The sequence below is a fragment of the Emiliania huxleyi genome (genome assembly GCF_000372725.1).
Source record: "Emiliania huxleyi CCMP1516 unplaced genomic scaffold EMIHUscaffold_107, whole genome shotgun sequence".
NCBI lineage: Eukaryota > Haptophyta > Isochrysidales > Noelaerhabdaceae > Emiliania > Emiliania huxleyi.
Genome location: NW_005201984.1, coordinates 182,263 through 210,211, shown reverse-complemented (window position 1 = coordinate 210,211; position 27,949 = coordinate 182,263). Strand labels below are relative to the sequence as shown.

Here is a 27,949-nt window from a genome sequence, read left to right as displayed (position 1 = left end):
CGGCCCCCCCCGGCCCCAACACACGCAACCCAACCCCGGCGCCCCCGCCCCGCCGCCCGCCCCCCCCCACCACCCCGCCCCGCACCCCGGCCTCCCCGCCCCCCCCGCCCCCGCCCCCCCCCCCCACCGCTAGGGCCGACGGACGCCCCGCGCCTGCGTCCACCCCCCGCCGCCGAGGCGCATGGCGGCGCCTCGAGAGAGCCGCCGCGCGGCGCGGTCGCCGGTCGGGCGCAGAGGGCCGGGCGCCGGTCTCCGGAGGCGGAGCCGGGGGGCCGCCCGTGGGGCGAGGAGGGCGGAGGGGCGCGGCGGGGCCCGCCCAGCGGTGGGGGGGGCCGCGGCGGGGGCGTCCCGGTCCCGTGCGCCGAGGCGGGGCGGCGGGGTGTGGTGCGGCGAGGTCGGTGTGCCGTCCGCCCCGGTCCCGGAGCCCGTCTCCCGGCTCCGCGGGGCCCAAGTCGCTTCGTTTCGGGTGTGTTTGGCTTTGTTTGCAGTCGGTGTGCGCGTTTCCTAGTCAAAACGTCGCATTCGGTTCGCATTTGCATCCCCAGTCCCATTCCATTCGGCTTCGGGGCGAATCGGTATGACTGGGGCCGCAGTTTCCCCAGTGTGTCCGCGCCTCGGCTCGGTAATGGTCTCACCCAATCAAAGCGGCGCCCTCCGGCGTACCACTTAGAGGAATACGCATTTCTGCGGCGAATACAAACGCGAGTACGCGCACCGGCGCGGACACACTGGGACTTGTCTGGCGGTGCTGCCCGCGCGGTCGGTACCGCCCTCTCGGCCACCCAAGCAGGTGGATAGGTGAGGAGACGCGCAGAACGGCGGCCGCGAGGCAGCCGGCGCGGTGCTCCCTCGGCGCGGTTCGCCGGAGCAGACTTTTGCTTACGGTTTGAGCCGCGGCCCGGTAGGTTGACTGAGCGGCTGGTGCGTGTGAGGCGGTGCTGGGCGGGGTTGGGTCGCCACTGCGCGATCCGGCCCCAGTCTCGGTTACGTAGACGCCTGGTCAGCACGTGCCGCCGCGGGGACTCACCCTCCCCCGACGCAAAAGCTCCCTCGCTGTGCCCCTCCGGACTGGATGGGGCCGCCTGGGCAGCGGCTGTGTGTGAGAAGCAGATGGTTTCCCGATGGGCAGACGCCTCGTGCGCCTCACCCCGCAGCGCGGCTGGCTCGCAGCTCGGAGGTTTCCTCTGGGCGCGGGTTGGCTGGCTGCACTGTCGGTGGCGGTGGCGCCTCGACTGGCCCCGCGTAACAAGGCCCTGGCAGGCTCAGCGGTGCAGCCCTCCCCTTTCGGAGCGGCTCCCGCCCTGCTGTGGAGCTGCGGCGTGTCGGTTGTGATGCGCTTCTAGCCACCGAGCGGTCGTGCGAATCCTTGAGTGGAGGCGCGATGCGCGGCGCCCCGCGAGGCCGCCCGTACTGGGCCGGCCCGCGGCTTGGCACTGCGCGAGGGCTGCGGCTCTGACTAGAGCTGCGCTCCGTAACATGATTACGACACGTGTCCTTGGCTTTGTTGGCCCTGGAGTGAGCACTGTCGGTCAGACTCTGGGCGGCCGCGCGCGGTGGTCTCTTGTCCCCTCCAGAGACGGAGGGCTCTGACTCGGACCGCGCGCGCTGGCCTGCCCCTGTCTGGTCCGGGACTTCCGTTGCGGGAGGGGTCTGGTCTCCGACTGGGCTCCCTCCCCGCGGTTTGTCTGCGGGCTACCTGGTTGATCCTGCCAGTAGTCATATGCTTGTCTCAAAGATTAAGCCATGCATGTCTAAGTATAAGCGACTATACTGTGAAACTGCGAATGGCTCATTAAATCAGTTATGGTTTATTTGATGGTACCTTGCTACTTGGATAACCGTAGTAATTCTAGAGCTAATACATGCAGGAGTTCCCGACTCACGGAGGGATGTATTTATTAGATAAGAAACCAAACCGGTCTCCGGTTGCGTGCTGAGTCATAATAACTGCTCGAATCGCACGGCTCTACGCCGGCGATGGTTCATTCAAATTTCTGCCCTATCAGCTTTCGATGGTAGGATAGAGGCCTACCATGGCGTTAACGGGTAACGGAGAATTAGGGTTCGATTCCGGAGAGGGAGCCTGAGAAATGGCTACCACATCCAAGGAAGGCAGCAGGCGCGTAAATTGCCCGAATCCTGACACAGGGAGGTAGTGACAAGAAATAACAATACAGGGCTATTTTAGTCTTGTAATTGGAATGAGTACAATTTACATCTCTTCACGAGGATCAATTGGAGGGCAAGTCTGGTGCCAGCAGCCGCGGTAATTCCAGCTCCAATAGCGTATATTAAAGTTGTTGCAGTTAAAACGCTCGTAGTCGGATTTCGGGGCGGGCCGACCGGTCTGCCGATGGGTATGCACTGGCCGGCGCGTCCTTCCACCCGGAGACCGCGCCTACTCTTAACTGAGCGGGCGCGGGAGACGGGTCTTTTACTTTGAAAAAATCAGAGTGTTTCAAGCAGGCAGTCGCTCTTGCATGGATTAGCATGGGATAATGAAATAGGACTCTGGTGCTATTTTGTTGGTTTCGAACACCGGAGTAATGATTAACAGGGACAGTCAGGGGCACTCGTATTCCGCCGAGAGAGGTGAAATTCTCAGACCAGCGGAAGACGAACCACTGCGAAAGCATTTGCCAGGGATGTTTTCACTGATCAAGAACGAAAGTTAGGGGATCGAAGACGATCAGATACCGTCGTAGTCTTAACCATAAACCATGCCGACTAGGGATTGGAGGATGTTCCATTTGTGACTCCTTCAGCACCTTTCGGGAAACTAAAGTCTTTGGGTTCCGGGGGGAGTATGGTCGCAAGGCTGAAACTTAAAGGAATTGACGGAAGGGCACCACCAGGAGTGGAGCCTGCGGCTTAATTTGACTCAACACGGGGAAACTTACCAGGTCCAGACATTGTGAGGATTGACAGATTGAGAGCTCTTTCTTGATTCGATGGGTGGTGGTGCATGGCCGTTCTTAGTTGGTGGAGTGATTTGTCTGGTTAATTCCGTTAACGAACGAGACCGCAGCCTGCTAAATAGCGACGCGAACCCTCCGTTCGCTGGAGCTTCTTAGAGGGACAACTTGTCTTCAACAAGTGGAAGTTCGCGGCAATAACAGGTCTGTGATGCCCTTAGATGTTCTGGGCCGCACGCGCGCTACACTGATGCACTCAACGAGTCTATCACCTTGACCGAGAGGTCCGGGTAATCTTTTGAAATTGCATCGTGATGGGGATAGATTATTGCAACTATTAATCTTCAACGAGGAATTCCTAGTAAGCGTGTGTCATCAGCGCACGTTGATTACGTCCCTGCCCTTTGTACACACCGCCCGTCGCTCCTACCGATTGAATGATCCGGTGAGGCCCCCGGACTGCGGCGCCGCAGCTGGTTCTCCAGCCGCGACGCCGCGGGAAGCTGTCCGAACCTTATCATTTAGAGGAAGGAGAAGTCGTAACAAGGTTTCCGTAGGTGAACCTGCGGAAGGATCATTACCGGTCTTTCCAACCCACACCGATGTTGCACCGTACCCCGTCTAACCCCGTCGCGGGCTCCGCGTTCGCGTGGAGCGCGCGGCTGTCCGGGGGGCTCTCCTGAGCCGACCCGGGCCCGCACCCCTCTTGTCTCGCGCCTGGGTGAGTGTGGAGTGCTCGTGTTGCGCCTCGGGCGCGCGCGTGGCTCTCCCCTCCCCACGGCCCCCTCTCTTGCGCAGCGCGGGCTCTCACGCCGGCGCTGCCTCAACTTATGAAACCCCACAACTCCTGCCGATGGATATCTTGGCTCTCGCAACGATGAAGAACGCAGCGAAATGCGATACGTAGTGCGAATTGCAGAATTCAGTGAATCATCGAACCTTTGAACGCAAATGGCGCATCCGGGCTCCGCTCGGACGCATGTCTCTTCGAGGGGCGCCTCCATCCTCCTCGGAGCGAGAGAGCTCTCTCTCTCGTCTCCGGAGCCGGCGGCCGCGCGGGGGAGCCTCGGCCCCCTCGCGCGCCCGCCCAAGGCTGCCTTGCGAGCGCGGCGGCGGCGTCTAACCCGCGTCCCCGCCGGAGTGCTAAGTCCACGACTAGACCTCCGGCGGACGCGTGCCCCGTTCTGCCTCGCGACCCCCGGCGTGCGCGGTGCCTCTCCTCTCCTCCGGGAGAGCGAGGCCCGCCCGCCCCGGCGCGCGGCCGCTCTCTGTGCGGCCGCGCGCCTCGAAACCCGCCATCGAATGAGGCAAGACTACCCGCTGAACTTAAGCATATCACTAAGCGGAGGAGAAGAAACTAACCAGGATGCCCCTAGTAATGGCGAATGAAGCGGGCTGAGCTCACGCTGCCAATCTGGAGGCCTCGCGTATGCAGCGCCCCCCGAATTGTGGTCTAGAGAGGCGTTATCGGCCGCGCCCGCCGCTCAAGTCCCTTGGAACAGGGTGTCGGAGAGGGTGAGAATCCCGTACCGTGGCGGGTTGCGGCCTTACGATGCGTCCTCGTCGAGTCGGGTTGCTTGGGATTGCAGCTTGAATTGGGTGGTAAATTCCATCTAAAGCTAAATACTGGCGAGAGACCGATAGCGAACAAGTACCGTGAGGGAAAGATGCAAAGAACTTTGAAAAGAGAGTCAAAGAGTGCTTGAAATCGGTAGGAGGAAACCCGGATGGGCCCGGCTTCGGCGCGCCGACTCAGCCTGGGGTTCTCCCCAGGTGCACTTCTGCGCGCCGGGTCAGCCGCGCCTCGGCGCCGCGCCTCAACCCGGGAGCGGGGCTTTACGGCCAGCTCCCGTCCTGGCGCGGCCCGGGGCCCGGCTGACGGAACGGGCCCCTCCGACCCGTCTAGAAACACGGACCAAGGAGTCTGACACGTGTGCGAGTACCCGGGTGGCAAGCCCGCGTGCGGAATGAAAGTGAAGGGCATGCCCTGCCAACCGACCTTGACCTTCTGTGAGGGGTTTGAGTGGAGCACACCTGTCGGGACCCGAAAGATGGTGAACTATGCCTGGGTAGGGTGAAGCCAGAGGAAACTCTGGTGGAGGCTCGTAGCGATACTGACGTGCAAATCGTTCGTCGAATCTGGGTATAGGGGCGAAAGACTAATCGAACCATCTAGTAGCTGGTTCCCTCCGAAGTTTCCCTCAGGATAGCTTGAACGCAACGGTTTTGTCAGGTAAAGCGAATGATTAGAGGCCTGTGGGCTGAAACAGCTTGCACCTATTCTCAAACTTTAAATGGGCAAGAGGCCCGGGATGCTTGAGTGATCCCGGGCGGCGAACGGCGCGTTCAAAGTGGGCCATTTTTGGTAAGCAGAACTGGCGATGCGGGATGAACCGAACGCCGCGCTAAGGTACCCAAGTGTCCGCTCATCAGATACCACAAAAGGCGTTGGTACCTCCAGACAGCAGGACGGTGGCCATGGAAGTCGGAACCCGCTAAGGAGTGTGTAACAACTCACCTGCCGAAGGTACTAGCCCTGAAAATGGATGGCGCTCAAGCGGACCACCGATGCGCGGCCGCCGGCGCGAGCGCGAGGCGCCGGCGAGTAGGAGGGCGCGGGGCTCGCGGCGCAGCCTTGGGCGCGAGCCTGGGTGAAGCGGGCCCCGGTGCAGATCTTGGTGGTAGTAGCAAATATTCAAATGAGAACTTTGAAGACTGAAGTGGAGAAAGGTTCCGTGTGAACAGCAGTTGGACACGGGTGAGCCGACCCTAAGAGACAGGAAAACTCCGCCGAACGCGGCTGGTTCTGTCAGCCCGTCCGTCGAAAGGGAATCGGGTTAATATTCCCGAGCCAGCGCGTGGATGGTGGGCGGCGACGCGAACGAACCCGGAGACGCCGGCGGGAGCCCTGGGAAGAGTTCTCTTTTCTTCTTAACTGCCTCCTGCCCTGGAATCGGTTTAGCCGGAGCGAGGGCTACACGGCAGGCAAAGCACCCTAAGTCTTGGGGTGTCCGGCGCGCTCCCGACGGCCCGTGAAAATCCGGGGGAGCGGTTCGTTCTCACGCCTGGTCGTACTCATAACCGCATCAGGTCTCCAAGGTGAACAGCCTCTAGTCGATAGAGCAATGTAGGTAAGGGAAGTCGGCAAAATGGTTCCGCAACCTCGGGAGAAGGAATGGCTCTGAAGGCTGGGCGCAGGGGTCCTAGGCTCGAGGCCGGCTGGCTGCGCGGGGACTACGGCCTCACGGCTGCGGATCCCGCGCGGCCGTCCGGCGGACGGCCTAGGAGCGCTCCGGCTCTCCCTGCGCGACGAACAGCCGCTTCAGAACTGGCGCGGACAAGGGGAATCCGACTGTTTAATTAAAACAAAGCATTGCGATGGCCCGCGAGGGTGCTGACGCAATGTGATTTCTGCCCAGTGCTCTGAATGTCAAAGTGAAGAAATTCAACCAAGCGCGGGTAAACGGCGGGAGTAACTATGACTCTCTTAAGGTAGCCAAATGCCTCGTCATCCAATTAGTGACGCGCATGAATGGATTCGTGAGATTCCCACTGTCCCTATCTACTGTCTAGCGAAACCACAGCCAAGGGAACGGGCTTGGAAGAATCAGCGGGGAAAGAAGACCCTGTTGAGCTTGACTCTAGTCTGTTACTGTGGAACGACTTGATGGGTGTAGAATATGCGGGAGGGGCAACCCGACAGTGAAATACCGCAACCGTCAACGTTGTTTTACTTACTCGGTGGCGCGGAGGGAGGCTCGCCTCACTTCTGGATCCAAGCCGCTTCGTGCGCGCGATCCGCGTCGGGGACACTAACAGGTGGGGAGTTTGGCTGGGGCGGCACGTCTGTTAAAAAATAACGCAGGCGCCCGATTTTGAGCTCAATGAGAACAGAAATCTCATGTGGACCGAAAGGGGAAAAGCTCGGTTGATTTTGATTTTCAGTACGAATACAAACCGCGAAAGCGTGGCCTATCGATCCTCTCGTCTTTGGGAATTTCAAGCTAGAGGTGTCAGAAAAGTTACCACAGGGATAACTGGCTTGTGGCTGCCAAGCGTTCATAGCGACGTAGCTTTTTGATCCTTCGATGTCGGCTCTTCCTATCACTGCCTCGCAGCGGGGGCCAAATGCAGGATTGTTCACCCACCAACAGGGAACGTGAGCTGGGTTTAGACCGTCGTGAGACAGGTTAGTTTTACCCTACTGCTGTCTGTTTTTCTACGGTAATTTGGTTCAGTACGAGAGGAACCACCAATTCGCATCATCGGTATAGCCGCCGCCGGAAACGGCGATGCGGCGAAGCTGCCATGCGCCGGATTATAACTGAACGCCTCTAAGTTAGAATCCATGCCGGAAGGAAAGCCACCTACCGGCCCGGGGACGCCACGAGCAACGGTAGCACTGCCTGAGCCGCGAGCGACCACAATTCACGGACCCGGGCCGACGAATCCCTTGCAGACGACTTGAATAAGGAACGGGGTATTGTACGCGGCAGAGTGGCCTTGTTGCCACGATCCGCTGAGATTCAGCCTTGGTTCTGACGATTTGTTGCGCGCGCGCAACAACCCTCAAGGGCCTCTCCCGTTCCTCAGTCGCTCTCTCGGCGCTCTCCCCCCCTCGCCTCTTCTCCGAGCCTCACTCGCTCGGGGGCGGAGCCGAGGGGGCGAGAGCGCCATTTCTGCCCAAGGCAGCGCGCAGGCCACTGCGCAGACACACCCGGCTCTCCCCGAGCCGCCATTGGGCGCTCCCGCGGTCCCCTCCGGGCTGAATGCGGCCTCCGGAGCGGGCGGCGCGAGCGTCTAAGTCTACTCAGAGCCTTCCACGCTCTTCTTTGCGTTCCAAAGCACCCACTTTACCGTTACCTCCACCGCCCTCGCCACCGCCCTCGCCACCGCCCACGCCGCCGCGCTACCATTCCGGCCACCCTCCCCACCCTCATCCCCACCTTGCCCCCGCCGCCCGTTGCAGCTGCCGTCGCCGTCGAGCCCGCCCTCCGACGCTAGCCCCCGCCCTTTACCGCCGCCCTCGCCGCCCTCACCGCCGCCCCCGCCGCCACCCTCGCCTCCGTGTGACACTCCGCCTCCCGCCCCGCCGCCGCCGCCCTCCAGCATGCCGCCGCTCTCACCCTCTCCCCTCCAGCCGCCCCACAACCCTAGCTGGCCGCCGCCCCCTCGCCACCACCGTCACCTCCACCGCCCTCGCCGCCGGCCTGCCCCAAGGCAGTGCGCAGGCCACTACGCAGACACACCCGGCCCTCTCCGAGCCGCCACGGGGGGCACTCCCGCGGTCCCCTCCGGGCTGAATGCGGCCTCCGGAGCGGGCGGCGCAAGCGTCCTACCCCCCTCAGAGCCTTCCACGCTCTTCTTTGCGTTCCGAAGCACCCACTGCGCTCCTCTGTAGCATCACCCAGTCACCTCCCTTGCCACTCTCCTTGCGCACTTGGCCGAGGCGTCGCCAGGCACGCACGCCGCTCCTCAACCCCGTGTCGGCCTGCCGCCGCCCTCGCCTCCAGCCGCCCCGCCACCCTCACCGCCACCGCCCTCGTCACCACCGTCTCCACCGCCGCTGCTCTCACCACCCTCGCCACCACCACCATGCCCGCCTCCCTCGCTGCCACCCACGCCCCCGGCCCTTGCCGCCGCCCTTGCCCCCGCCCTCGCCCGCCGCCGCCTCCCGCCCCGCCGCGCCGCACTCACCCCCGCCCCTCTCGGCCTGCTGCCAATCTCACCACCCCTCGCCGCCGCCGCCCTCGTCGCCACCGTCTCCGCCCCCTCCCTCGCCGCCGGGGCCCGGCCTCGCAGCCACGGCACCCTTGCCCCCACCACCCTCCTTCGACCTTCCGCCCCCGCCGCCCTCGCCGCCGCCCTCCCGCCCCGCACCACCCTCCCCTCGGCCGCCCTCCGGACTGCCGCCGCTCTCGCGCCCTCGCCTCCAGCCGCCCCGCTGCCCTCCCCACTGCCCCCTCGCCGCCACCCTACACCACCACCCTCGCCGCCGCCGCCCTCGCCGCCGCCCTACCCCCCTCGCCGTCTCCACAGAAGTCCTGTCACAACACACAAGAGCAGTGTTAGCACGTGGCGCCCCGCTAGAGCAGACTCACGCCGCTGCGCGTACGTAGCGGGCCACCCGCCACGTTTTGCACGTTGCGTTGGTCCGCGTTTTGAGGACACGTTCCACGTGTTGCGGTTGCCACGTCGTCGTCGAGCGTCGTCTCGTCTACGCACTAAAGCCGTACGGGAGACGGGAGCGCGCACACGTTCACGACGCGAATTTGGACCGACACCAGCGGGCCGGCGGGCCCCGCCCCCCACACCAACATGGCTATCGAAGCTCAGAATCGGTCTCCGCGGAGACCCATTGGTCATTGCGTATTGCGCTCATCTCCTCGCTAAAAAGAAACGAAAAGGAAGAACCTGAGGGAGGGTGTAGAGGATGTAGAGTGTAGAGCGCTGTAGAGCTGTAGAGCTGTAGAGCGCTCTAGAGCGCTGTAGAGCTGTAGAGCTCTACATCCGCCGCGGGACAGAGCGATGCAGATGTAGAGCGAAGGCCCTCTACAGCGTGAAATCTCTAAACATAAGCGGCGAACGAGGCACGGTCGCTCTCCGACATGAGGCGCGTTGCACTTGCCAGTGCTGCCCTGGCCTTCTGTCTGCCCGCCCAATGGGTGGCAGTTGCCTCTGCTGCTGTGGCATGCCTCACGGCTGCGACTGGCCGGCGCCTCGGCGCGTCAGCTCGGCTCGGCGTAGCGATCGTGGCCAGCGCAACTCGCCTGGACTGGACTCAACGCTCAGCCAGGAGCTCCCGCACGCGCTGGCGCGAGTCATGGCGCATGCAACGCGTCTGAATGCTCGCCTCGCCTCGCGCAAATGCGACCGTCCTCGCAGCCGACAGTCCACCGCCTGCTAAAGAAGCACTGCGACGAATGCGGCACCGGCGACGCATGGCAGGCTGGTCATGACGCAGTTATAGGGTGTTGTGTGCCGTCAGAGTGACTCTCTGTGTGTCAGGGATAGTCAGGGCCGTCCACCAGAGCTCCAGTAAGCTCGGAGACACCCCATTAGTGCGGCTCGACCTCTTTGAGTCACTGCCTTCCCGGCGGTTTTGCTGTAGAGCCTCTACAACAAACTCTACAGCAAAATCGCGCTCTACATCGCTCTACATCTGCATCGCTCTGTCCCGCGCCGGATGTAGAGCTCTACAGCTCTACAGCGCTCTACAGCGCTCCAGGGCGCTCTACATCTCTACAGCTCTACAGCGCTCTACACTCTACATCCTCTACACCCTCCCTCAGGGAAGAACTTTGGTTTGTGGTCTTTTTTGACAGAAACTAGCGCAGACGAGAGCAGGGCAGACCCGGGGACGGCGGAGTCGGAGCGGACGGCATCGGTCGCCGAGGGAACGTTGGGAAGAGGCACGAGGAGGGCGGCGACCACAACCGACGACTATGGAGGACCCGCCGCCAGACGACGCAGGGCAGACGACGGGGGAGAGTTGGAGCAGACGCGCAGGGCGAGACGAGGGAGGGAGCAGGACGCTTTGCGGAGATCAGCAGGAGGATGTACGAAGAGATTAGGAGCAGCAGGGACCCGAGGGACCAAGTGGAAGACGGCTAGTGCTAGGATGCTACGCTAGCCCCCATCGGAAGGACGACCCCGGCTAGTCGCCGACCACCCCCACAAAGATTCCTGCACAAAGATCGCAAGGGCGGGGACCTGTTCCTTTTTACCCATCTCACAGTAGAGTTGTCCGTTTTTGTTTATTTATTTCTTGGTTTGTGGTCGCCCCAATCTTCGCCGGAGCCGACATCTCGTCGAATCTGCTCTGCTTCGTCACGCCCACGTTGCGGGTCTTAACACTTTGGGGAGTGCTAATCTCGAGTCGTGACACGTGACACCCCAATAGATAATTTTCTCTTTACGAATTACGATTTGCGTATCTGTCACTTTATCCTGTGTGTCAATCACAATATCTGACTTCTGCGCTGAGTGGAGTGCGGTGTGTGAGATGTCGCGCGCGCGGATCTGATGCTCAGCCCGCTTGTGGCTGCCCCGACACATGGCCTCTGGTGACCTTGCTCTGACCTTGCTGAGCAAGGTCCACTTCGGCTAAATTCACGCCCTAAACGCTACCATTTGCTCAGGCCAAGTCCAGACACAGCACACACAGAGGACTGTGCGCGCGCGTGTGTGCACAACAGCCTTGTTGCGGGCCGGCCCACCAGGGTAGGCCCTTAAGAAGAATGCAATTTACAGCGACAGAGCGAATAGTAATCATGTCCGCCCGTGCCGCACATATGCGAGACGACGCGGCCCGCACAACAACTTTTACCACAGCTACACGCGCTTCACATTCACCGGTGGTGTTCACGACCGGCCGACCCGCTCCAGCCATTCCGCCATCGCGCTATCGTCATCATCCTCGTCGCCCTGGGCGATGGAGAGCGGTGACACTAGCGGAGGGAGGTCGGCGGACGCCCGCCAGCGGAACGGCCGGAGGCCGTGCACCATCTGCATGGCTGCTGGCATGTCGTCGGGGAAGAGGGGAAAGAGAGACGGGGACAAGTCAGCGCCCCAGCACACAGAACGTGCCCTGCGCGACGTGTCCTCGAGCTCCTTTCGCAGGTCGATCGCGGGGCGCTGCAGCAGAGAGGAGCCGCTGCACGCGCCCGGCTCTGGGTCTCCTCCGTCAGCCCTCTGCACCTCGACCGCCAGGCCGCGAGACGTGGCCCACAGGCGGAGCGGCACCGTCCTCAGCGGAAGCACCTCGGCTTCGTTGAACGTGCCACGAGGAGACGGAATCGAGTCGAGAGAGTCCCTCACCTCGATCGTCCCGCCACGCTTGAGCGGCGGCGGCTTCTCGTCAATTTTCGCCAAAGTCTCCGGTTCCGGCCGGACTTTCCAACCGATTCGCCGCCATATCGAAGTGGCTGGGTCGCTCGGCTGCCGCTCAGCACGCGGACGGCGAATGTGCATCGCCTCAGAAACGAGCTCGCTTCTGCGCCCTTGGCCAAACACGGCGCTTTTGGATTTTTACGAATCCCAGCACCCAGGTGCGTATCCTATGTGAGAGAGATCCCTGTGCCCAGTCCTCTCCGCGCCGCGCCCCCTCCTCCTCGCTTTTGCAAAATCCTGCAAAGGTGGGGACCTGTGGACGTGTCTGTCGCTCTCGCCTGTCCTCGACCCAGCTTGGGCTCAACGAGGTTTGCCTCTCGCACCCCGTCTGTTTTCCTTTCCTTTTTTCTCTACAGCACCCTCTCTTTCCTCTCTATTCTCCCGGGAAAACTGCGTGGAAATCGTCAAATTTTTGGCTCTGAGCCGAGTCTGAGGCTGGTTTGGGGCTTTGGGCCCAAAACCAGCCAAAAAAATCAGCCAAATTTTAGGCCAAATCGGCAAAATGCCGGGAATTTCGCGGAGAACCCGTGTATACCTGGAAATTACCCTGCGACCGCCTGGGTATTTTGTCGATTTCCTCAATTTTGCCTCAGATTTTGCCCCAGACCAGCTCTCAGACTCAGGGAAACTCGCGAGTTTCCAGAATGGAGCACCAAACACCCTCTGTTCCCTGGAAATTTCCGGAAACGCAAAGTGCTGGGGACCTCTGTTTTCCTTTTTGTTTTCCGGAAAACCTCGTTGAGCCCAAGACCCAGCCCTAGCTTGCGTGTCCGTTTTCTTTCTTCCATGCGCATTTTTGCTTTATCCAGGTAGAGTCTTTTTTGATCGCGCATCCCCCCGCCGGGATCAGGGCTCTTTTGCTCGTAGCCCGATATACCAATCATTCGGCCCGCTGGGTGCGCTTCATACGATATATAGCTCGGCCCGCGGCCCTGATGTGAGGTTGATGACCCGACCGCACTCCAACTGCTCCATTTTTATTGGTCCTTGGTTTGGGATAGAGCGGAGTTGTTGTTGCCGATTGTTGGTTTTTCTTTCTGTTTCGCTCTCTGTCTCTCTCTCCTTGCTCGTGGGGTTTCGGTTTGCTCGAGCCTCGACGCTCGAGGCGCGAGGGGTCCTTTTTATGTGTGGCTGCCTCTTTTGGGCATTGGGGGCCCGTGATGACGCGGGGCCGGGGGGCCCGGGCGCCGGGGGGGATGTCGGCTTTCCGCGGCTTCTCTCTCACAGCACATTGGATTGTTGCTGACACAGACACAACGTGACACACGACAGGCATCGTGCACACACCGGCTGAAACTCTCTCTCCGCACTCGCCCAAATACCACCTCACGGCGTCACCCGCCTGCAGCGCTGGACGTTCTCCCGTCCAGCCCCCTCGCACCCGACCCGCCCTCGGCGCCCTTGCTGGTGGCCTCGCGCTCGAGCGCCCGTCGCAGGAACGCGACGCGGGCGCCCCCGTCCCGCAGCCCGTCCCATTCCCAGTACGGGATGCTGACCAGCGGCGTGCCGAAGGCGCGGACCTGCCGCCGCTTGAGGGCCGTAGCGCCGCTCGGCCGCCTGCCGAGGAAATGGCGCGGGCCGTCCACCTCGACGCCGAGCGAGACGCCGCGCCACTGCACGAGCCAGTCGAGCGTGTAGCCGCACGGCAATCGCACCTCCTCCTCGGGCCACCTGAGGCCAAGTGGCGGGGGCGCGTCCTGGACGTGTCCGTCCGCTCCGCAACCGCTCGCGGCTCGGCCACGTGTCGAGGGCAGCGAGCGCCTGCGGCCAGCGCGGGAGTAGGGGTGGAGAGGGGTAGGCTGGGAACAGCGTGGCGGCGGGAGCGGCGAGGCGCCGGGAGAGCGAGGCGGAGAGGAGGCCGGGGCGGCGAAATCGCGGCGATGGGAGCGAGGCGGAGAGCGAGTGCAGGTGCAGTGCGCGCCTCGCCAACGCTGCTTTGGATCTCGGACTGTCGCGTGCGCGTCGCTCCAAAGGCGGCGGCGGCCTGGGCGAGCAGCGGCGCCGAAGGCAGCCCGTCGCTCCGCCGCCGCTCCTCTGCGCGCCAAAGCCGCCACTGGTGCAGCTGGCAGAGGCTCTCGTGCGACAGCTCGGCCGCGCGCGAGTCGAGCCAGCCGCCGAACCTAGAGGCGGGGAGGCGGGGGCGGTGGCGGGGAGACGGACGGGCCGGGCGGCGGGGAGGGCAGAGGCGGGCTCGGCGGGTGGCAATCGCACCGGCGCGCAAACCGCGCCGCGCCGCCCGTGCCTCGCTCCCCGTTTCCTCCCATGTCCAGGACCGCCAGCGACCAAGCCGTGGCCGTCAGGCAGCGCGCGTCAAGCTCTGCGTGCCTCGCCACCGCCTGCGCCGCGACGGCGTCGAGCAGCGAGGGGGCGGTGTGGTTTGCCGTCGCAAACGCCCACGCCGCAGTCGACAGCCCCTGCGGGCTGAACTCGCCGACACGCGGCGCGAGCTCGCCGGCGATGGAATCGAAGAGGGCCGGTGCCGGCCTGCCGGACGCCGCGTACGCCCAGGCCGTCATCGACAGCCCCTGAGAGCTGAACTCGCCGACGCGCGGCGCCGCCTCGCCCGCGATGGCGTCGAGCAGCTCCGGCGCCTCGTGCCCCGCCGTCGCAAAAGCCCACGCGAGGTTGCTCAGCTCCTGAGGCTTGAATGCCGCCTCAGGCGCGACCCCGCCCTCTGCCCTCAGCCTCGCCACCACCTCCGCCTCGATGCCGCTGAACAGCGCCGGCACCGCATGCGAGGCCGTCGCAAACGCCCACGCCGTGTTGGCGAGCGCCTGTCACGGCACAGCGCCGTCCTTCGGCGCGGCGTCTCGAGCGGTGCTGGCGGTGTGTGCTCGGCAGTGCGCTCGGCGCGCCTGGCCAGAGAAGGAGGGCAGCCGCGGCGCCGCCTCACCCGCGATGGCGTCGAGCAGCTCCGACGCCTCGTGCCCCGCCGTCGCAAAGGCCCACGCCAGGTTGGAGAGGGACTGCTCGCTGCACTGGCCGAGGAGCGGCGCGGCGCCGGCGCGCGCGGCGATCGCGTCGAAGAGCGAGGGTGCCGCGTGCGCCGCCGACGCGAATGCCCACGCCGTGATCGCGTGGTCTCGGGAGTTGAAGCCGTCTGCCTGCCGCTCTGCCTCACGGGCGAGCGCGTCAAAGAGGGCGGGCGCTCTGCGGCCAGCCTTTGCGTGTGACCACGCCGTGTTTGAGAGGCCCTGCGGCGTGAAGGTCTGCCTCGCCGCGCACCGCAGCGCGGCCTCCTCCAGGCCCTCCCAGAGCTCGGACCAAGGCTGGGTGGTCTCGCTGCCGCCGCAGAGCCGAAGCCGGCCGAGCGCGTGCGCAAGGGTGGCGACGCCCTTTGCATCGAGCCGTCGCAGCGACTGGTGTGTTGCCCGGCGGAGCGGCTCAAGCCGCTTGCCGCCGCCGCGACGCAGATGCGCGAGCTCGCTGCCGGTGGCGCGGCCAAGCCGGCTCCAGCACGTGGCGAGGTGGACTGGCGCGAGCGGCTCGTGCGCCGCGTGCAGCGCGAGCACCGCCCGAGCGCTGCTGGCGCGGGAGAGGAGGCGGTGGAGCCCGCCGCGCATGTCGGTGCTCGCTGTGTCAGTTCGCTGCTTCTGCTAGCTCTCGTCGCGGCGGTGCCCCGGGCGTGTGTCGTAAATTCACGAAAACGCTGGGCTTGGAGCACTGGGAGAAACGCTATTCTCGGAGATGAAAGGAATGTTTGTGAAAGAAATGTGTGAATAGAATTCTTCTCTCTTCCCGCGAAGCGGCGCAGTTCTCCCGTTCGCAGTTCGCGCTCGCTTCAACCCCGTTTTTGCGATGGAGGACGACGACTCCCCGACCTACAAGACGAAGCGCCCGGCGCCGGTGCATGGCGACGAGCTCTCCAAGGCGCTGCCGACGCCGGAGGTCGACGACTGCCCGACACCCATGCTCGCCGCCATCACAGGGCTCGAGAAGCTCCGCATCAGAGAGGAGATGGCGCAGACGCCCGCCTCCGTCACGCTCGAGCCCATGCCGGAGGAACCTTCGACGGCCGGCGCGGCAAAGCGGCGCCGGGCCCGCAAGAGCCGGGCGGGCCGGCGAGCGGGCGGCGGCGGCGCCGGGCCAAAGGGGCTGCAGGCGCCGTTTGTGCTGCAGCCACGCACGCCGCAGGCGCACGCCCGGACGGTCATCATGCTGCACGGCTTCACCTCCACCGGCAAGCAGCTCGCCTCGGGGTGGCTGCCAGCTCTCGCCAAGGCACTCGGCCGGCGGACCCTAGGCGCGCCGCGCGCCCGTTTGCAGCGGCGGCCGCGCTGCGCCCGCCCACGCCCCACCGCACGCCCCTCGCCACCCTCGCCGCCGGCAGACACCCTCAAGCTCGTCTTTCTGAACGCGCCCATTCGCACCGTCTCGTGCTACGGCGACGAGCGGCCGCGCCACCCGGCGTGGCACGATTACTTCACCGACCACGGCGGCGACGAAGGGAGGCGACGGGCCGCGAGGAGGGTGTCGGGTGTCGTGTGCGGACAGCCGCGTGATAGCGAGCCATCCCACGCCGCAGGCCCGACCTCGAGGAGGAGATCGACGAGGAGCAGGTGGCGTGGGCGCGCGAGCGGATCCACGCCGCCATCGACGCCGAGGCCCGACTCTGCACTTTGCCCGCCCGGAGGTGCCCTCCGGGGCCCCTCCCTGAGCGTGTCGGGAGCTCCCTGCAGGCGGCCGCGCTCGGCGGCGACTACTCGCGCGTCGCCATCGGAGGCGCCTCGCAGGGCTGCTGCATGGCGCTCGACGCCGCGCTCACGCACCGAGAGCTGCTCGGCGGCGTCTTCGCCTCGTTCGGACACGTGTACGAGTGCACGGCCCGCCTCGCCCCGTACCCGGACGGGCGCGACGCCCTCCTCATCTCGGCCTTCCACGGCGCGGCGGACGAGTGCATCGCCGCTTCGCTCGCCCTCCGCAAGTACGCCGACCTGGTCCGGCTCCCACCTCTGCCCGACGGGGACCACCCTCGCCCCCCGCGAACCTTCTCGGAGCCCTCATCATATCATAGGTTGACCTCGGCTTCCACCGCCTCACGCTCCGCGTCGCGCCGTCGCTCGGCCACTGCGAGCCGTCCGACGCAGAGCTGGCGACCGCCCCACCCCTCCCCGCCCCTCCCCTCCCCTCCGTGTTTTCTGGCCGGCCCCCTTGGCCGCCCTCCTCGCCCTCGCCCTCGCCCTCGCCACCGCCACCGCCACCGCCACCGCCACCGCCACCGCCACCGCCACCGCCACCGCCACCGCCACCGCCACCGCCACCGCGGCCCGCCCCGGCATCCCCTACCCCTCGCAGGTGGCCTTTGCCGACGCACTCGGCGGCTGGGGCTTCCTGCCGAAGCCAGGCCGCGGCGAGGCGACCGCCGCCGACGATGAGGCGCCCGCGGAGGCGCGGCCCGACGGCAGAGTCGAGGGGAGGCGCACGGCCCGGCGCCGTCGCCGGCACGCGGCGGCGCTGACCACGCCGCCCCGGCGGGGGCGAGAGGAGGCGGAGTGACGCTGATGGGCCGCCGGCGCCGCGGTCCGCGGTGGGTGCTGCTTGGCGGGCGATACGAAAAAATACATTGCGCATTGAGGTGGCGTGGGGGTGTCGCTGTCGGGTTGGGCGCTAGTCGCGTCTGGCCCGCGCTGCGACGGGGCACGCGGGGCGCTGCAGACTGCAGAGAGAGAGTGCAGTGGCATTTTCTGCTGTAAAAGCCTGAAGTCACACGTCAGGGCGCATCCACCAGCCCACACCACAGGTTGCGCTGTGCGGTGTGTGGTGATGACGTGTGGTGTGAGGTTCATATCCCTCAGGGCTCAAAGGCGCAGTGGATTGTCTGGCTCACGATGCGCGCGCCATCTTCTCCAGCAGCTCCTCGCGCACCTCGTGGCTGATCAGCCCGTCGGCCATCGCCCCCTCGACGGCGCTCGGCCCGGCCTCGCCGTCCGCGGCGTCGATGCCGCCGGCGGGGGCGCGCAGCATGAGGGAGGTGCCGAGGCGGCGCAGCGTGAGGCTGAAGGGGCCGAGGCTGCTCACCCCGCTGCTGGCGACGCCGAACGGCTCGCCGTCCACCTGCGGCGGCGCGGGCCGAGATGTGGCCGAGATGTGGCCGAGGTGTCGGCGGGCTGCTGCCTGTCCCCACGCCTGCAGCGGCACGCCGCTCCCCTCCACCTCGATCGACACCTCGCGCCCCTGCGCCAGCCGCACCGCATTCGAGAAGCCGGCGAGGGTCTGCGCGAGGTGGAAGACGCCGGTCACGCAGACGATCTCGAGGACGCCGTCGTCCTGCTCACAGCGCGCACGGGTGTGAAGAGAAGGACGTCCGCCCTGGGCGCCGCGTCGGGGAGAGGCGTGGAGGGCGGGTTGGTGCGCACCGCCGCCGGCGGCACCGCCTCCGTCTGCATCCGATCCCGCGACGGCAGCGGCGCGCCCTGCGTCGGGTCCCACAGGTCGGAGCCGCCTCCGTACGAGGGCGTGTTGCAAACCTGCGGCGCAGCACGCCACGCGATGAGGCTGTGCGAGCGGCGCCTCTGCCTCTGCGCGCGCCGGAAGCCACAGCGCCTCGTTCCGCATCTAGGCAGGCGAGCCATGAGGCCCTGGCAGCGGCGCGGGAGCGGGATGCGCTGCCCGTCGCAGGTGAGTGTGAGCCGGCTGGGCAGGTCGCGGTGCGAGCGCAGCAGCAGCTCGGGCGTGCCGAGCACGATGTACCACAGCTTGGCCAGCAGCCGCAGCGAGAAGAGGGCCGGCGCAGCAGCCTTGAGCCGCGCCCAGTTGAGGCTGGCGCGCGCGTCCACCCCGATGGAGAGGTAGTTGCTCATCACGAGCTGCTCCCTCCCGTCGGGCAGCGAGCCGGCCACGCCCCACCTGAGGCCGGCGGTGGGGTGTGAAGAGACGCTGTTCACACCTCCCTCATCCCCAGAGCAGCCACGCCCCACCTGAGGCCGGCGGTGGGGTGTGCGGCGAGGTGAGGCGGTGGAGCGGGGGGCGCCGGGGGGGAGAGGGAGGGGGGGAGAGGCGGCGGCAAGGGTGACAGCGGCAGGGGGAGCAGCGGGGGGGGTCTCCACACCGGTCGAGCAGGGCCACGCGCGAGAGGGAGAGCGCCGCGAGCCGCGCGCGGAGCGACTGCGGCCGGAAGTACTTTCCCCAGCCGAGGACGCGCGACATGTCGTTCCCGGTGCCGAGCGGCAGGATGGCCACCGCGGGGCGGTAGGGCGCGTCGAGCTGCTCCACCTCGCCGAGCACCTGCCCGCAAGCAGCAGGAGTGGGGGCGGCGCCCTTCTCGCCCTCGAGAGCGGCGCTCTCTCGGCGCACCCACGCCACGGAGCCGTCTCCGCCGCAGACCAGGACGCGGTACTGCGGGTGGCGCTCGCCAAACGAGCGCAGCGCCTCGCGCGGCGGCACGTCCTCCAGGTTGACCACCTCGAGAGGGGCCTCGCCGCCGTCGGCCCTACGCGACGGGTCGAGGACGTATCACGGGCATGCCACGCCAGTCTCTCCGCTGCAGCGCTGTCGGTCTGGCGCCGCCTCGCCGCCTCCTCGCGCAGTGACGCGGCCAGTGCCTCACCCATCTTGGCGCCGGCCGCGCTGTTGATGAGGGCGAGCGTCGGCAGCGGCAGGCCGCGGGTGCCCGCCGCGCCACCAAAGGCGCGGTCCTTGTTCGCCGCCTTGATGGCGAACCCCAGCGAGCCGGCGGCGAGCAGCGCATGCCACGTGCGGAGCCGCCGCATCAGTCCGAGCCACGCGGTGCCAGCCGCCGCCGTCGCGACGGTCGCCGCGGCGGCGTGGAGCAGCGCGGACGTGCCGGTAAAGTAGGCGCTCGCGGTTAGCGACAGCGCAACGCCGGCCTCCTCCCGGTTCCGCCCGAGGAGCACCGCCAGCGACAGGCTTGTGGCGGACAGCGCGCTGAGCAGCGCCGACAGGACCCAGCCAGCGCCGCCACCGACGCTGACGCTGACGGCAAAGAAGGCGGTGGTGGCGGCCCACGCTGCAGCGTGCGCGCCCCAGAACTCCGCCAGCGTCTTTGGAAGCAGGCCCATGCGCGGCGACACTGCAGCGCGGGCCGGCGAAGCAGCGGCCGCGGTCCGCAAGGGCGGTCGCAGCAGCAGCAGCGGTCGAGACGCCCGCGCTGAGCCAAGCGAAGCAGCGACGCGCGGCCGCGGCGGCGTTAGTCGCGGCGGATACGCGTGCGGGGCGTGGAGCAGTCCGGCGACGAGCGCGGGTGCCACCACTAGTGTCATCTCCGCCAGACTGATCTGGGCTTGGGCCTGGGGCCCAAATTCTTTTCGAGCCGGTGTCCGCGCCCAGGTCCGCGCCCTTGTCGTGCCAGTGTGCTGTGAGAGAGGCTTGCCTGTAAGAATTCTTTTCGAGCGATCGACTGCGCTCGCGCCACCTACGAACCGTGGCCTTCGCGTCCCTGCACGCTCCGGGATACCCATCACTGAGCCGACGATGCTATGGGTAGCCCCAGGGTGGCGCCCACCCCCATACCCTCAGGCACTTGCCTGCGCCCTGGCCGCGCATGCCGCGCACGCGCGCGCACGCGCGCGCACGCCCGCGCACGCCCGCGCACGCCCGCGCACGCCCGCGCACGCCCGCGCACGCCCGCGCACGTGCGCGCACGCCCGCGCACGCCCGCGCACGTGCGCGCACGCCCGCGCGCACGCCCGCACGCACGCCGCACTACGCGGCACTGCCCAGGTTCCCTCACGCTCAGATTCCCTCACGCTCAGATTCCCTCACCCTCAGATTCCGTGCAAGGGGGTGCCGAGGTATGCCGCAGGCCGGGATGGAGTGAGATCTTGCGGGGCAGGGCGTGGGCTAGCGCGTGAGGGCGCAGGCAAGTGCCCGTTCGAACTAGCAAACACGCCCGCTTCGCGGTCCCGGGTACCCCCCCGAATGCACCGCGTTTTTCTTGCTTCGTTTGAGCGCCCTCCTCAAAACCGCTTCAACACCGACATGAGCGCCGCCCCGCAGCCCGCCGGCCCCGCCACGCGCACGCGCACCGCGCTTGGCGACCTCTCCAACAAGTACAGCCAGCTCAAGGACCCGGTCCGGGCGGGCAAGGCGCGCGGCGCTCCCCAGCCAGCGGCCGCGAGCGTGTGCAGCCAGCGCTCTGGGCGCGCACCGCCGCGCTGCGCCTGCCCCTCACCGCCGCCCGCGCGCGCAGGTGGGCGGCAAGGGCTTGCCGGGCAAGTCGAGCTCGGCCTCCGCCGCGCGGGGCGTGTTCGACCGCTCCACCGAGGATGCCGGGCGCTCGGCGCCCAAGTCGCCTGTCGACAAGGTCGACATGCCAGACGTGCACAACCCGCAGGCGGTGATCCCGTACCTGCACGACATCCACCGCCACTACCGCGAAGCCGAGGCGCGGCCGCCCACCTCCACGCGCGCGCCCGCGCCCCACCGCACGCACCGCCTCTGCTGCGCCCGCCCGGCTCTGTCCGCAAAGCCGAGTGGCCCAACGCGGCCAGCTCTCGGCGCGCGCGGGAGCCCGAGAGCCGAGTCGCGCGCGCCGCCGCCGCAGGCGATCAACCTCGCCTCCGGCACCTACATGAGCAAGCAGAACGACATCAACGAGAAGATGCGCGCCATCCTCATCGACTGGCTGATTGAGGTGCACCTCAAGTTCAAGCTGATGATCGAGACCCTCTACCTGACGGTCAACCTGATCGACCGCTTCCTCGAGAAGGAGACCATCACGCGGAACAAGCTGCAGCTCGTCGGCGTCACCGCCATGTTCCTCGCCTCCAAGTACGAGGAGATCTACGCGCCCGAGTGCCGCGATTTTGTCTACATATCAGACAAGGCGTACACGCGCGAGCAGATTCTGGCCATGGAGGGCGCGGTGCTCGCCAAGCTCAACTTCCAGCTGACCACGCCCAACACGTACGTGTTCCTCAAGCGGTTCAGCAAGGTGGCGGGCATCATCGCCACGCCGCGCTCCAAGACGGAGCTGCTCGCGAACATGTTTGTCGAGCTGACACTGCAGGCGCGCGCCCCGGCCCTCTCACTCTCAAAGAGAGCCGCGCGCCACACTGCCTGCTCGGCCCCGCAGGAGTACAAGTTTCTCAAGTACCTCCCGTCGATGGTTGCCGCGTCCGCAGTCTACCTGGCCCTCAAGACGATGGGCCAGCCCTGCTGGGTGAGACAGAGAGCCCTTGCCGCGTAGAGAGCCCTCGCCGCCACCTGGCGTCGCCGGTGCGTCCCAGCTCACGCCGCGCCCGCGCCGCACGCCTCAGGGCCAGGAGCTCGCGGAGCACACCTCGTACACGGAGGCTGCCCTGCTGCCGTGCGTGCGCGACATGAACCAGGTGCACAAGGACGCGCCGAAGAACAACCTGCAGGCCGTGCGCAAGAAGTACGCGCAGGAGAAGCACGGCGCCGTCTCCGGCATCCCCCCCGCCAACTTGTGAGCACCTACTAGCGCGCGTGGACGCGGGCGAGCGTGGGCCGGTCGCGGCGAGTTATGCGGGCGGACTTGGAGTCTTGCCTCGCACGGCGGCTTGCCTGCCCCTCGCATGGTGGCCTGCCTGCCCCTCGCCCGCCCCCGGCTTGCGGCTGGCGTCACGATGAGCGGCGTGAGATGTACTCCGCCGGCTGCACTGCGTTTCCTGTCTGATTGTCTCTCTGTGGCGTGCAACACTCCGGTGGATGGCTCCGGTGGCGCCGCTGTCACTCTCTCTGCAACTCCGCATGCATGGCTGCATGCGACGGACGGTACTCTGTGTTTTGCGTGTGCGAGCGCGCTGCTCGCCCGCGCGTGCCTTGTCGCTCTAGCACTCCTTCCCCTCCCGCTCCCCACACACACTCTTTGTGCGCCATGGTTTGCGTCGTCAGTGTCGTGGAGTGTGTGTTGGCTCTCTCGCTCGTGCACCTGCTGAGTGCTGTCTGCGCGGGCCGAGCGCCGGAGTAGGGGGAGCAGGGGGCCGAGGTGTTCGCAGCCTCTGACAGCTCTCAGTGTCATTATTTTAAGAGCACGACGCACACACTGGCAGCTTGACTCCGGCGGAGAACTACTTTGCGCCCTTCGCGCTTCGGCACGCTTCGGCCTTCGCTTCTCGGCGCGACACTCAGCCGACGATCTTAGTGTAGTAGACCGGACAGGGCTACGAGGCCTTCATTCACACTCGTACGACACTCCATGGCATGGACCAACAACCATGGGGCTGGACACGACCGACATAAAGCCGTACCGGCAGATCCACATGAAGCCTGGCACATGCGTGCGGAGACATCGCTCATGATCGCTCGCGGCTCGGATCGCTGTCACACATTCGCGTGGATCCGAAGATCGGGATCGGTGTCAAGGGTCATCCGCACTCTCGACTCGCTGGTCGTCTCTCACGGCCCGCTCAAGAAGCCTGCTCCACTGACCACTGGTGGCACCGTGCCAGTGCCCGGGGCTGGGGCCGCAAGGGGAGCTCGTAGAAGCAGAGCAAGCGCGTAGATCATCTCTACCTCTACGGGGCTGGGCCTGCAGCTCGTTCAGCTCCCAGTAAGGAAGCGAGACCAAACGGAGCCCAGAGCTGCGCAGCTGCCGCCGCTTGAGCTGGGTCGCCCCTGTAGGCCGGCGGGACCCTTCCGACAGGAAGTGGTGCGGCCCGTCCACCTCGACCGCCAGCGGGCCGAAGTCCGCGTGCTGCACGAGCAAGTCAACCGTGTACCCCTGCGCCACCACAACCTCCTCCTCCACGGAGCGCACCCCGCCGACTGCGCGCAACTCCCTAGCGACGAGCCTCTGCATCCTACAGTGATCGGACACCGACCTGAGGCGAGGACTGCATCGCGGCGCTGCATGCCTTGAGTCTCGCGGGAAATAAAAGCTTCGTATAGCGGCTACGGCTTGAACGCACTGAGATGCCGTCGGTTAGGTGCTCGCGGGTGCTGGCTGGAATACTGGGATGCGTCTGCAGCATCTAGGCTCTCGAGCCGCGACGACGGGGCGAGCTGCGCCATGCCGAGGAAGGAGTCGCGCGCCTGCTCGCGCAGCGCCTCGGGAAGCGCCTACGTGGCATGTCGGGGACCGCGTCGGGGACGCGTCGCGGGCACGTCCCGACGCGCGGCTCGGGTGGGCTCCTCCGCCACATCGCCGCGCTCCTCCAGCCAGAGCTGGTACTGGTGCACCTGGCAGAGCTGCCCCACGTTGAGCGCCGTGCTGCCGTGCACCTCCGCCAGCCGCTCGGAAAGGGCGGCGGCGGCGACGGCGTCCAGCACGTCGGGGGACGGGGAGGCGACCGCGAGGGCCCACGCGAGGTTTGAGAGCGACCCGCCGTCAAAGTCGCTGAGCCGCACGAGCGCCGCAGAGCCGAGCCTGGCGCGCTGGATGAGCCGCATCACTGTGCGCCTCGCATGAGTGCGAGCGTTATACTACTCGCGCAGCGGCTAGGCCATAAACGCGATGGAATGCGGCAGAGTACTGTCGAGTGCTGGCTCGAGTAGACGGGGGCCGCTTTCGCGATCTGGGGTGGCGCGCCGGGAGTAGAAGGCGGGGTGCTCTGCCACGGGCACCTGGCTCGACCAAGCAAACGCCCACGCCAAGTTGGAGAGGTCAAGGGCGCCGAGCCGGTCGATGTTTGCGGCGGCGGCCTGTGCGAGCGCCGAGAAGAGGCGCGGGTTCTCGTGCCGCGCCGTCGCGAGCGCCCACGCCGCGTTGGAGATGGCCTGCCGCAGAGTCGGGCGGGCGGGTGGCGACCGCAGCACTCGAGGGGGTTGGGGGATGGGGGGCGGCAGTGGCGGTGACGGACGGGGCAGAGGAGAGGGACGCGGAGGAGAGAATGGCGATGATTCTGGCAGCGGAAGATTGGGCGGCGGGGAAGAGGGCGGCGGAGGAGAGGGCGCCTGTCCCTCGAGGTCTCGAGGCGGAAACAGGCGCGGCATCAGGGCCTCACCCAAGCACCGGTACGGCTCGCCGCCGGTGTGTCCGGCCGTGGCAAACGCCCACAGCGTGATGGCGAGCTCGGCGGGGTTGAGGGCGGCGGCGCGGCCCTCGACAAGCAGCTCGGCGCAGAGAGCGGCGCGTAGCGGCGGCGGGCCTGCACTAGGCGCGTCGCCGCCCTGTGCACGTCCGCCCTGCGCGGAAGCAGGTGGCACGGCGCCGCGCCAAGCAGGGTGAGCCGACTTGGCAAAGGCCCAGCTCACGGTGGCGAGGCCTAATGACGAGTCAATGACTGATCAATGACCCACTAGGATTCCTAGCGACGAATCAGGCCGAGCTCGCGGTGACGGCGCCCTGAGGCGTGAACTCGCTCAACCGCTGCCGTGCTGCGCGTGCGATGGCGTCGAGCAGCTCCGGCGCCTCGTGCCCCGCCGTCGCAAAGGCACGCGCGAGGTTGCTCAGCTCCTGCTCGTTGAAATCGGCTGCGCGGCTGGCTGCCACCGCAGCAATGGCGTCGAAGAGGCGCGCCGGCAGCAGTGGCGAGGCGGCGGCGGCGGCGCGGCCGGCGGCAGCGCCGATGGCAGCGCCGCCTGCACTCGCGGGGCGGCTGACCTCGGCAAAGGCCCAGGCCGTGTTTGCGAGGCCCTGCGGCGTGAAGCTACGCGCAGAGTGCGGCGAGGAGAGGCGGGCCTGCGGACAGGCGCGGGCGGCTGGGTGAGCCGGCAGGCCGAGTGGCGGGTCGGGAGGGGAGGAGAGAGGCCACTGCTCCGGGGGTGGGCACCGCTCGGTGAGAGGGTGGGGGCAAGTGGGGTCGTGGCACGCCGTGATCTCGATCGCGATCGCGTCGAGGAGGTCGCTGGGCGCGCTGCCTCGGTTGTGCGCGAGGGCCCACGCCAGGTTGGACAGGGCTTGCGGCGCATACTCGCGCAAGTCCGAGGCGAGCGCCGCGCTCGCTCCGTCCCGCCAGACGTGCTCCCACGGGCCGTGCCCGGTGAGCCTCGCCGCTGCGAGCGAGTGGAGCACCGACGAGACCACGCGCGGCTCCACGAGCTGCGTCGAGAGCAGCGCCGCAGTCACGTGGCACGGCTCGCGCAGCGCGTCGACGGCGTCGGCGTCGGCGTGCAGGCGCAGGCGGGTCTGTCCGGCCCGCGCGAGACGGCCGAGCGTGGTCCAAAAGGCGGAGATGTGGCGGTCGTTGAAGTCGTCGCCGCGCCTCGCAAACAGGGAGAGCAGCGACTCGGCGTCGGGAGAGGAGGTGATCGAGGTCGTGAGCTGCCGCGCACGCTTGTCGCCGCGGTGCCGCTCCGGCTCCGGCGGAGGCTGCAGCTCGGCGGCCGGACCAGTCGAGAGTGCTCGCGCAATGCTCGAGAGCGCAGGTGTCCGACGAGTCAGATGCTGTCGGAGCCGTCGTCCGACGTGACCGGCGCGCCACATATACACACCGCCGAGTCGGCGGCCTCCACTCGGAGACTCCTTCGGCTCCTGCACCTGCTGCTGGAGGACGTTACGAGAGCGTGCGGCGCGAAGGCCACGGTTCTTCGTAGGTGGCTGGCGCGAGCGCAGTCGATCGCTCGAAAAGAATTCTTGAACCTCCTCGCTCACAGCACACGGCACGACAAGGGCGCGACTGGCGCGGACTGGCACACACCGGCTCGAAAAGAATTTGGCGCAAAGTGGATCTTCCAGCCCAGATCAGTCTGGCGGAGATGACACTAGTGGTGGCACTCGCGCTCGTCGCCGGACTGCTCCACGCCCCGCACGCGTATCCGCCGCTACTACAGCCGCCGCGGCCGCGCGTCGCCTTTAGCTGGCGTACTTGTTGTCTGGTGTCGCCAAGCGCGGTGCGCGTGAGAGAGAGATTTTTAGCAATACCAAATGTTTGTGTTTTGCGCGTGCGCGTGGCGGGGCCGGCGGGCTGCGGGGCGCTCATCGTCGTGCTAGTTCGTCGAAGGAGCGGGTTCGAGCGCTCGCGCCTTTCTTTTGACCGCGCAAGATATAAAGGGTGGGTAAGGGCTCTGCACGCAAGGCGCCCGCGTCGCAGACGCGGTACCATTGACAAATCTGCCATATACGTGTACACTAAGTTTCTCCGAGACCTCGCGAGCGGCCGGCTATTCACACCCCGGCAGTGTGGTTTGGGCAGGGCAGGGCAGTGTGGGTTTCACACCCGGGGCAGGTAGGGGATCGGGCAGGGCAGTTGTGCGGCAGTATGCGGGCAGGGCAGTACGGCAGGGCAGGGCAGGGCAGGGCAGGGCAGTTGGGGTCATAATTGCAGAGCTGAGATTCGGGATCTCAGGTGGTGAAAAAAAGGGGAGACAATTGCTGTGAACATGGAATTTGAATACCAATCTCAGTGAGATGTGTGAAGAGGACGGCCGATCGACCAAACACACGCGCGAGCTGGCGAGCTCATCTGCATCTCAATCGAATCTCAGGGGGGCGCCGTGTGTATAACGGTCGCGTATATTGCAATATACCCCCACACGAGCAAATAGCAACACAGTATACCCCCACACGAGCCCACTGCCCAGCGTGCCCGCGGCCGCCTCCCGCGCACCGCCGCTGGGGACGACACGCTGCGAAATCGGATCGAGCCCATGGAGGAGGAGGGCGCAGTCGGCGAATTGGAGGAGGAGGAGGAGGGCGCAGTCGACATTGGCGCATGTCTGACTCCAGACCGTCAGAGCACAGAGGAGGAGTTGGAGGTGCTCCGGCAACCTAACTAACCTGATTCAGAAGCCCGCCGACGTTGTCACTCAACGTGCATCATGCGTGATCAGGCTTGAGGGAGGAGCTCCGCTAACGATTCGGCTGGCCACCCACAACGCCGCCGCCCAAACCCGCCACCCCCACAAAGGACTCAAAGCGCCTGCCTCTGGGGGGGCGCGGGGGCCCTAGAGGGTATCCATGCGGGGGGGCGATGGGGTCCCATGGCCCGCCGCAGGCGCCGATTTATTCAGATTTTTCTTTTTTTGCGCGATTTTTCGCTTTCATGGGAATTCGGCGTACTTGCGGCCATGCTATCACGCCTTGCGACAGCCTGTCGGCGCTGCTGACCGTGCCATGCTGCACAATTGATCACCCGCATAGCTCGCGGCCTTAGTATCCAGCATTCAGTGACGACCTGATCGTACGGCCAGTAGGAAGGTGTCCTTCCAGCTGCGTGCACGCTTCTGACGCAATGCGCGTCACAAACTGCCTCGGATTGGCTGCTGGCACTCTCGAGGCTATGCCTACACAGCCTCGCGCGCATGGGCAGTCAAGAGGGACCACGCACCTTCTCAGGACA

At 66.2% G+C, this 27,949-nt stretch overlaps 7 protein-coding genes across 7 annotated transcripts in view; 3 read left to right on the top strand and 4 right to left on the bottom strand.

The window, feature by feature from the left end:
- Positions 1-528, top strand: part of EMIHUDRAFT_439745 (hypothetical protein) — a gene marked incomplete at its 3' end in the record, with an annotated part of 3,008 nt that extends 2,480 nt beyond the window's left edge. Inside the window, exon 8 of the mRNA XM_005792519.1 lies at positions 69-528. Within this exon, the coding sequence (XP_005792576.1) occupies positions 69-527 (459 nt within the window). The remainder of the gene's footprint in view (positions 1-68) is intronic.
- Positions 529-807: 279 nt separating this feature from the next.
- On the top strand, positions 808-2,687 carry EMIHUDRAFT_439744 (hypothetical protein). Its single transcript, XM_005792518.1, has one exon. The coding sequence runs from the start codon at positions 1,111-1,113 to the stop codon at positions 1,330-1,332; it is 222 nt and encodes a 73-aa protein (XP_005792575.1). The 5' UTR covers positions 808-1,110; the 3' UTR covers positions 1,333-2,687.
- A 3,827-nt stretch (positions 2,688-6,514) lies between these two features.
- EMIHUDRAFT_414003 (hypothetical protein) lies at positions 6,515-7,481 on the bottom strand. Its single transcript, XM_005792517.1, has one exon. It carries the CDS (start codon positions 6,976-6,978, stop codon positions 6,679-6,681), a length of 300 nt encoding a protein of 99 aa, XP_005792574.1. The 5' UTR covers positions 6,979-7,481; the 3' UTR covers positions 6,515-6,678.
- Positions 7,482-11,181: 3,700 nt separating this feature from the next.
- Positions 11,182-11,905, bottom strand: EMIHUDRAFT_361140 (hypothetical protein). The gene has a single exon (XM_005792516.1). The coding sequence runs from the start codon at positions 11,886-11,888 to the stop codon at positions 11,280-11,282; it is 609 nt and encodes a 202-aa protein (XP_005792573.1). The 5' UTR covers positions 11,889-11,905; the 3' UTR covers positions 11,182-11,279.
- A 1,236-nt stretch (positions 11,906-13,141) lies between these two features.
- EMIHUDRAFT_108647 (hypothetical protein) lies at positions 13,142-19,825 on the bottom strand (the record flags this gene model as incomplete). Its single annotated transcript, XM_005792515.1, has 9 exons — positions 13,142-13,478; positions 13,757-13,927; positions 14,019-14,143; positions 17,673-17,861; positions 17,961-18,074; positions 18,164-18,653; positions 18,856-19,031; positions 19,101-19,236; positions 19,338-19,825. The coding sequence occupies 9 exons, from the start codon at positions 19,823-19,825 to the stop codon at positions 13,142-13,144; spliced, it is 2,226 nt and encodes a 741-aa protein (XP_005792572.1).
- A 1,000-nt stretch (positions 19,826-20,825) lies between these two features.
- Positions 20,826-22,807, top strand: EMIHUDRAFT_466575 (hypothetical protein). Its single transcript, XM_005792514.1, has 6 exons — positions 20,826-20,852; positions 20,956-21,150; positions 21,310-21,774; positions 21,841-21,927; positions 22,025-22,753; positions 22,779-22,807. The coding sequence occupies exons 2-5, from the start codon at positions 21,076-21,078 to the stop codon at positions 22,196-22,198; spliced, it is 801 nt and encodes a 266-aa protein (XP_005792571.1). The 5' UTR covers positions 20,826-20,852; positions 20,956-21,075; the 3' UTR covers positions 22,199-22,753; positions 22,779-22,807.
- Positions 22,808-22,948: 141 nt separating this feature from the next.
- Positions 22,949-26,212, bottom strand: EMIHUDRAFT_454312 (hypothetical protein). Its single transcript, XM_005792513.1, has 10 exons — positions 25,442-26,212; positions 25,273-25,318; positions 25,009-25,125; positions 24,682-24,839; positions 24,526-24,571; positions 24,294-24,446; positions 23,871-24,152; positions 23,683-23,789; positions 23,244-23,530; positions 22,949-23,146 (listed from the first exon to the last, which is right to left on the bottom strand). Exons 1-10 carry the CDS (start codon positions 26,092-26,094, stop codon positions 23,127-23,129), a joined length of 1,869 nt encoding a protein of 622 aa, XP_005792570.1. The 5' UTR covers positions 26,095-26,212; the 3' UTR covers positions 22,949-23,126.
- Between the last annotated feature and the right edge of the window lie 1,737 nt (positions 26,213-27,949).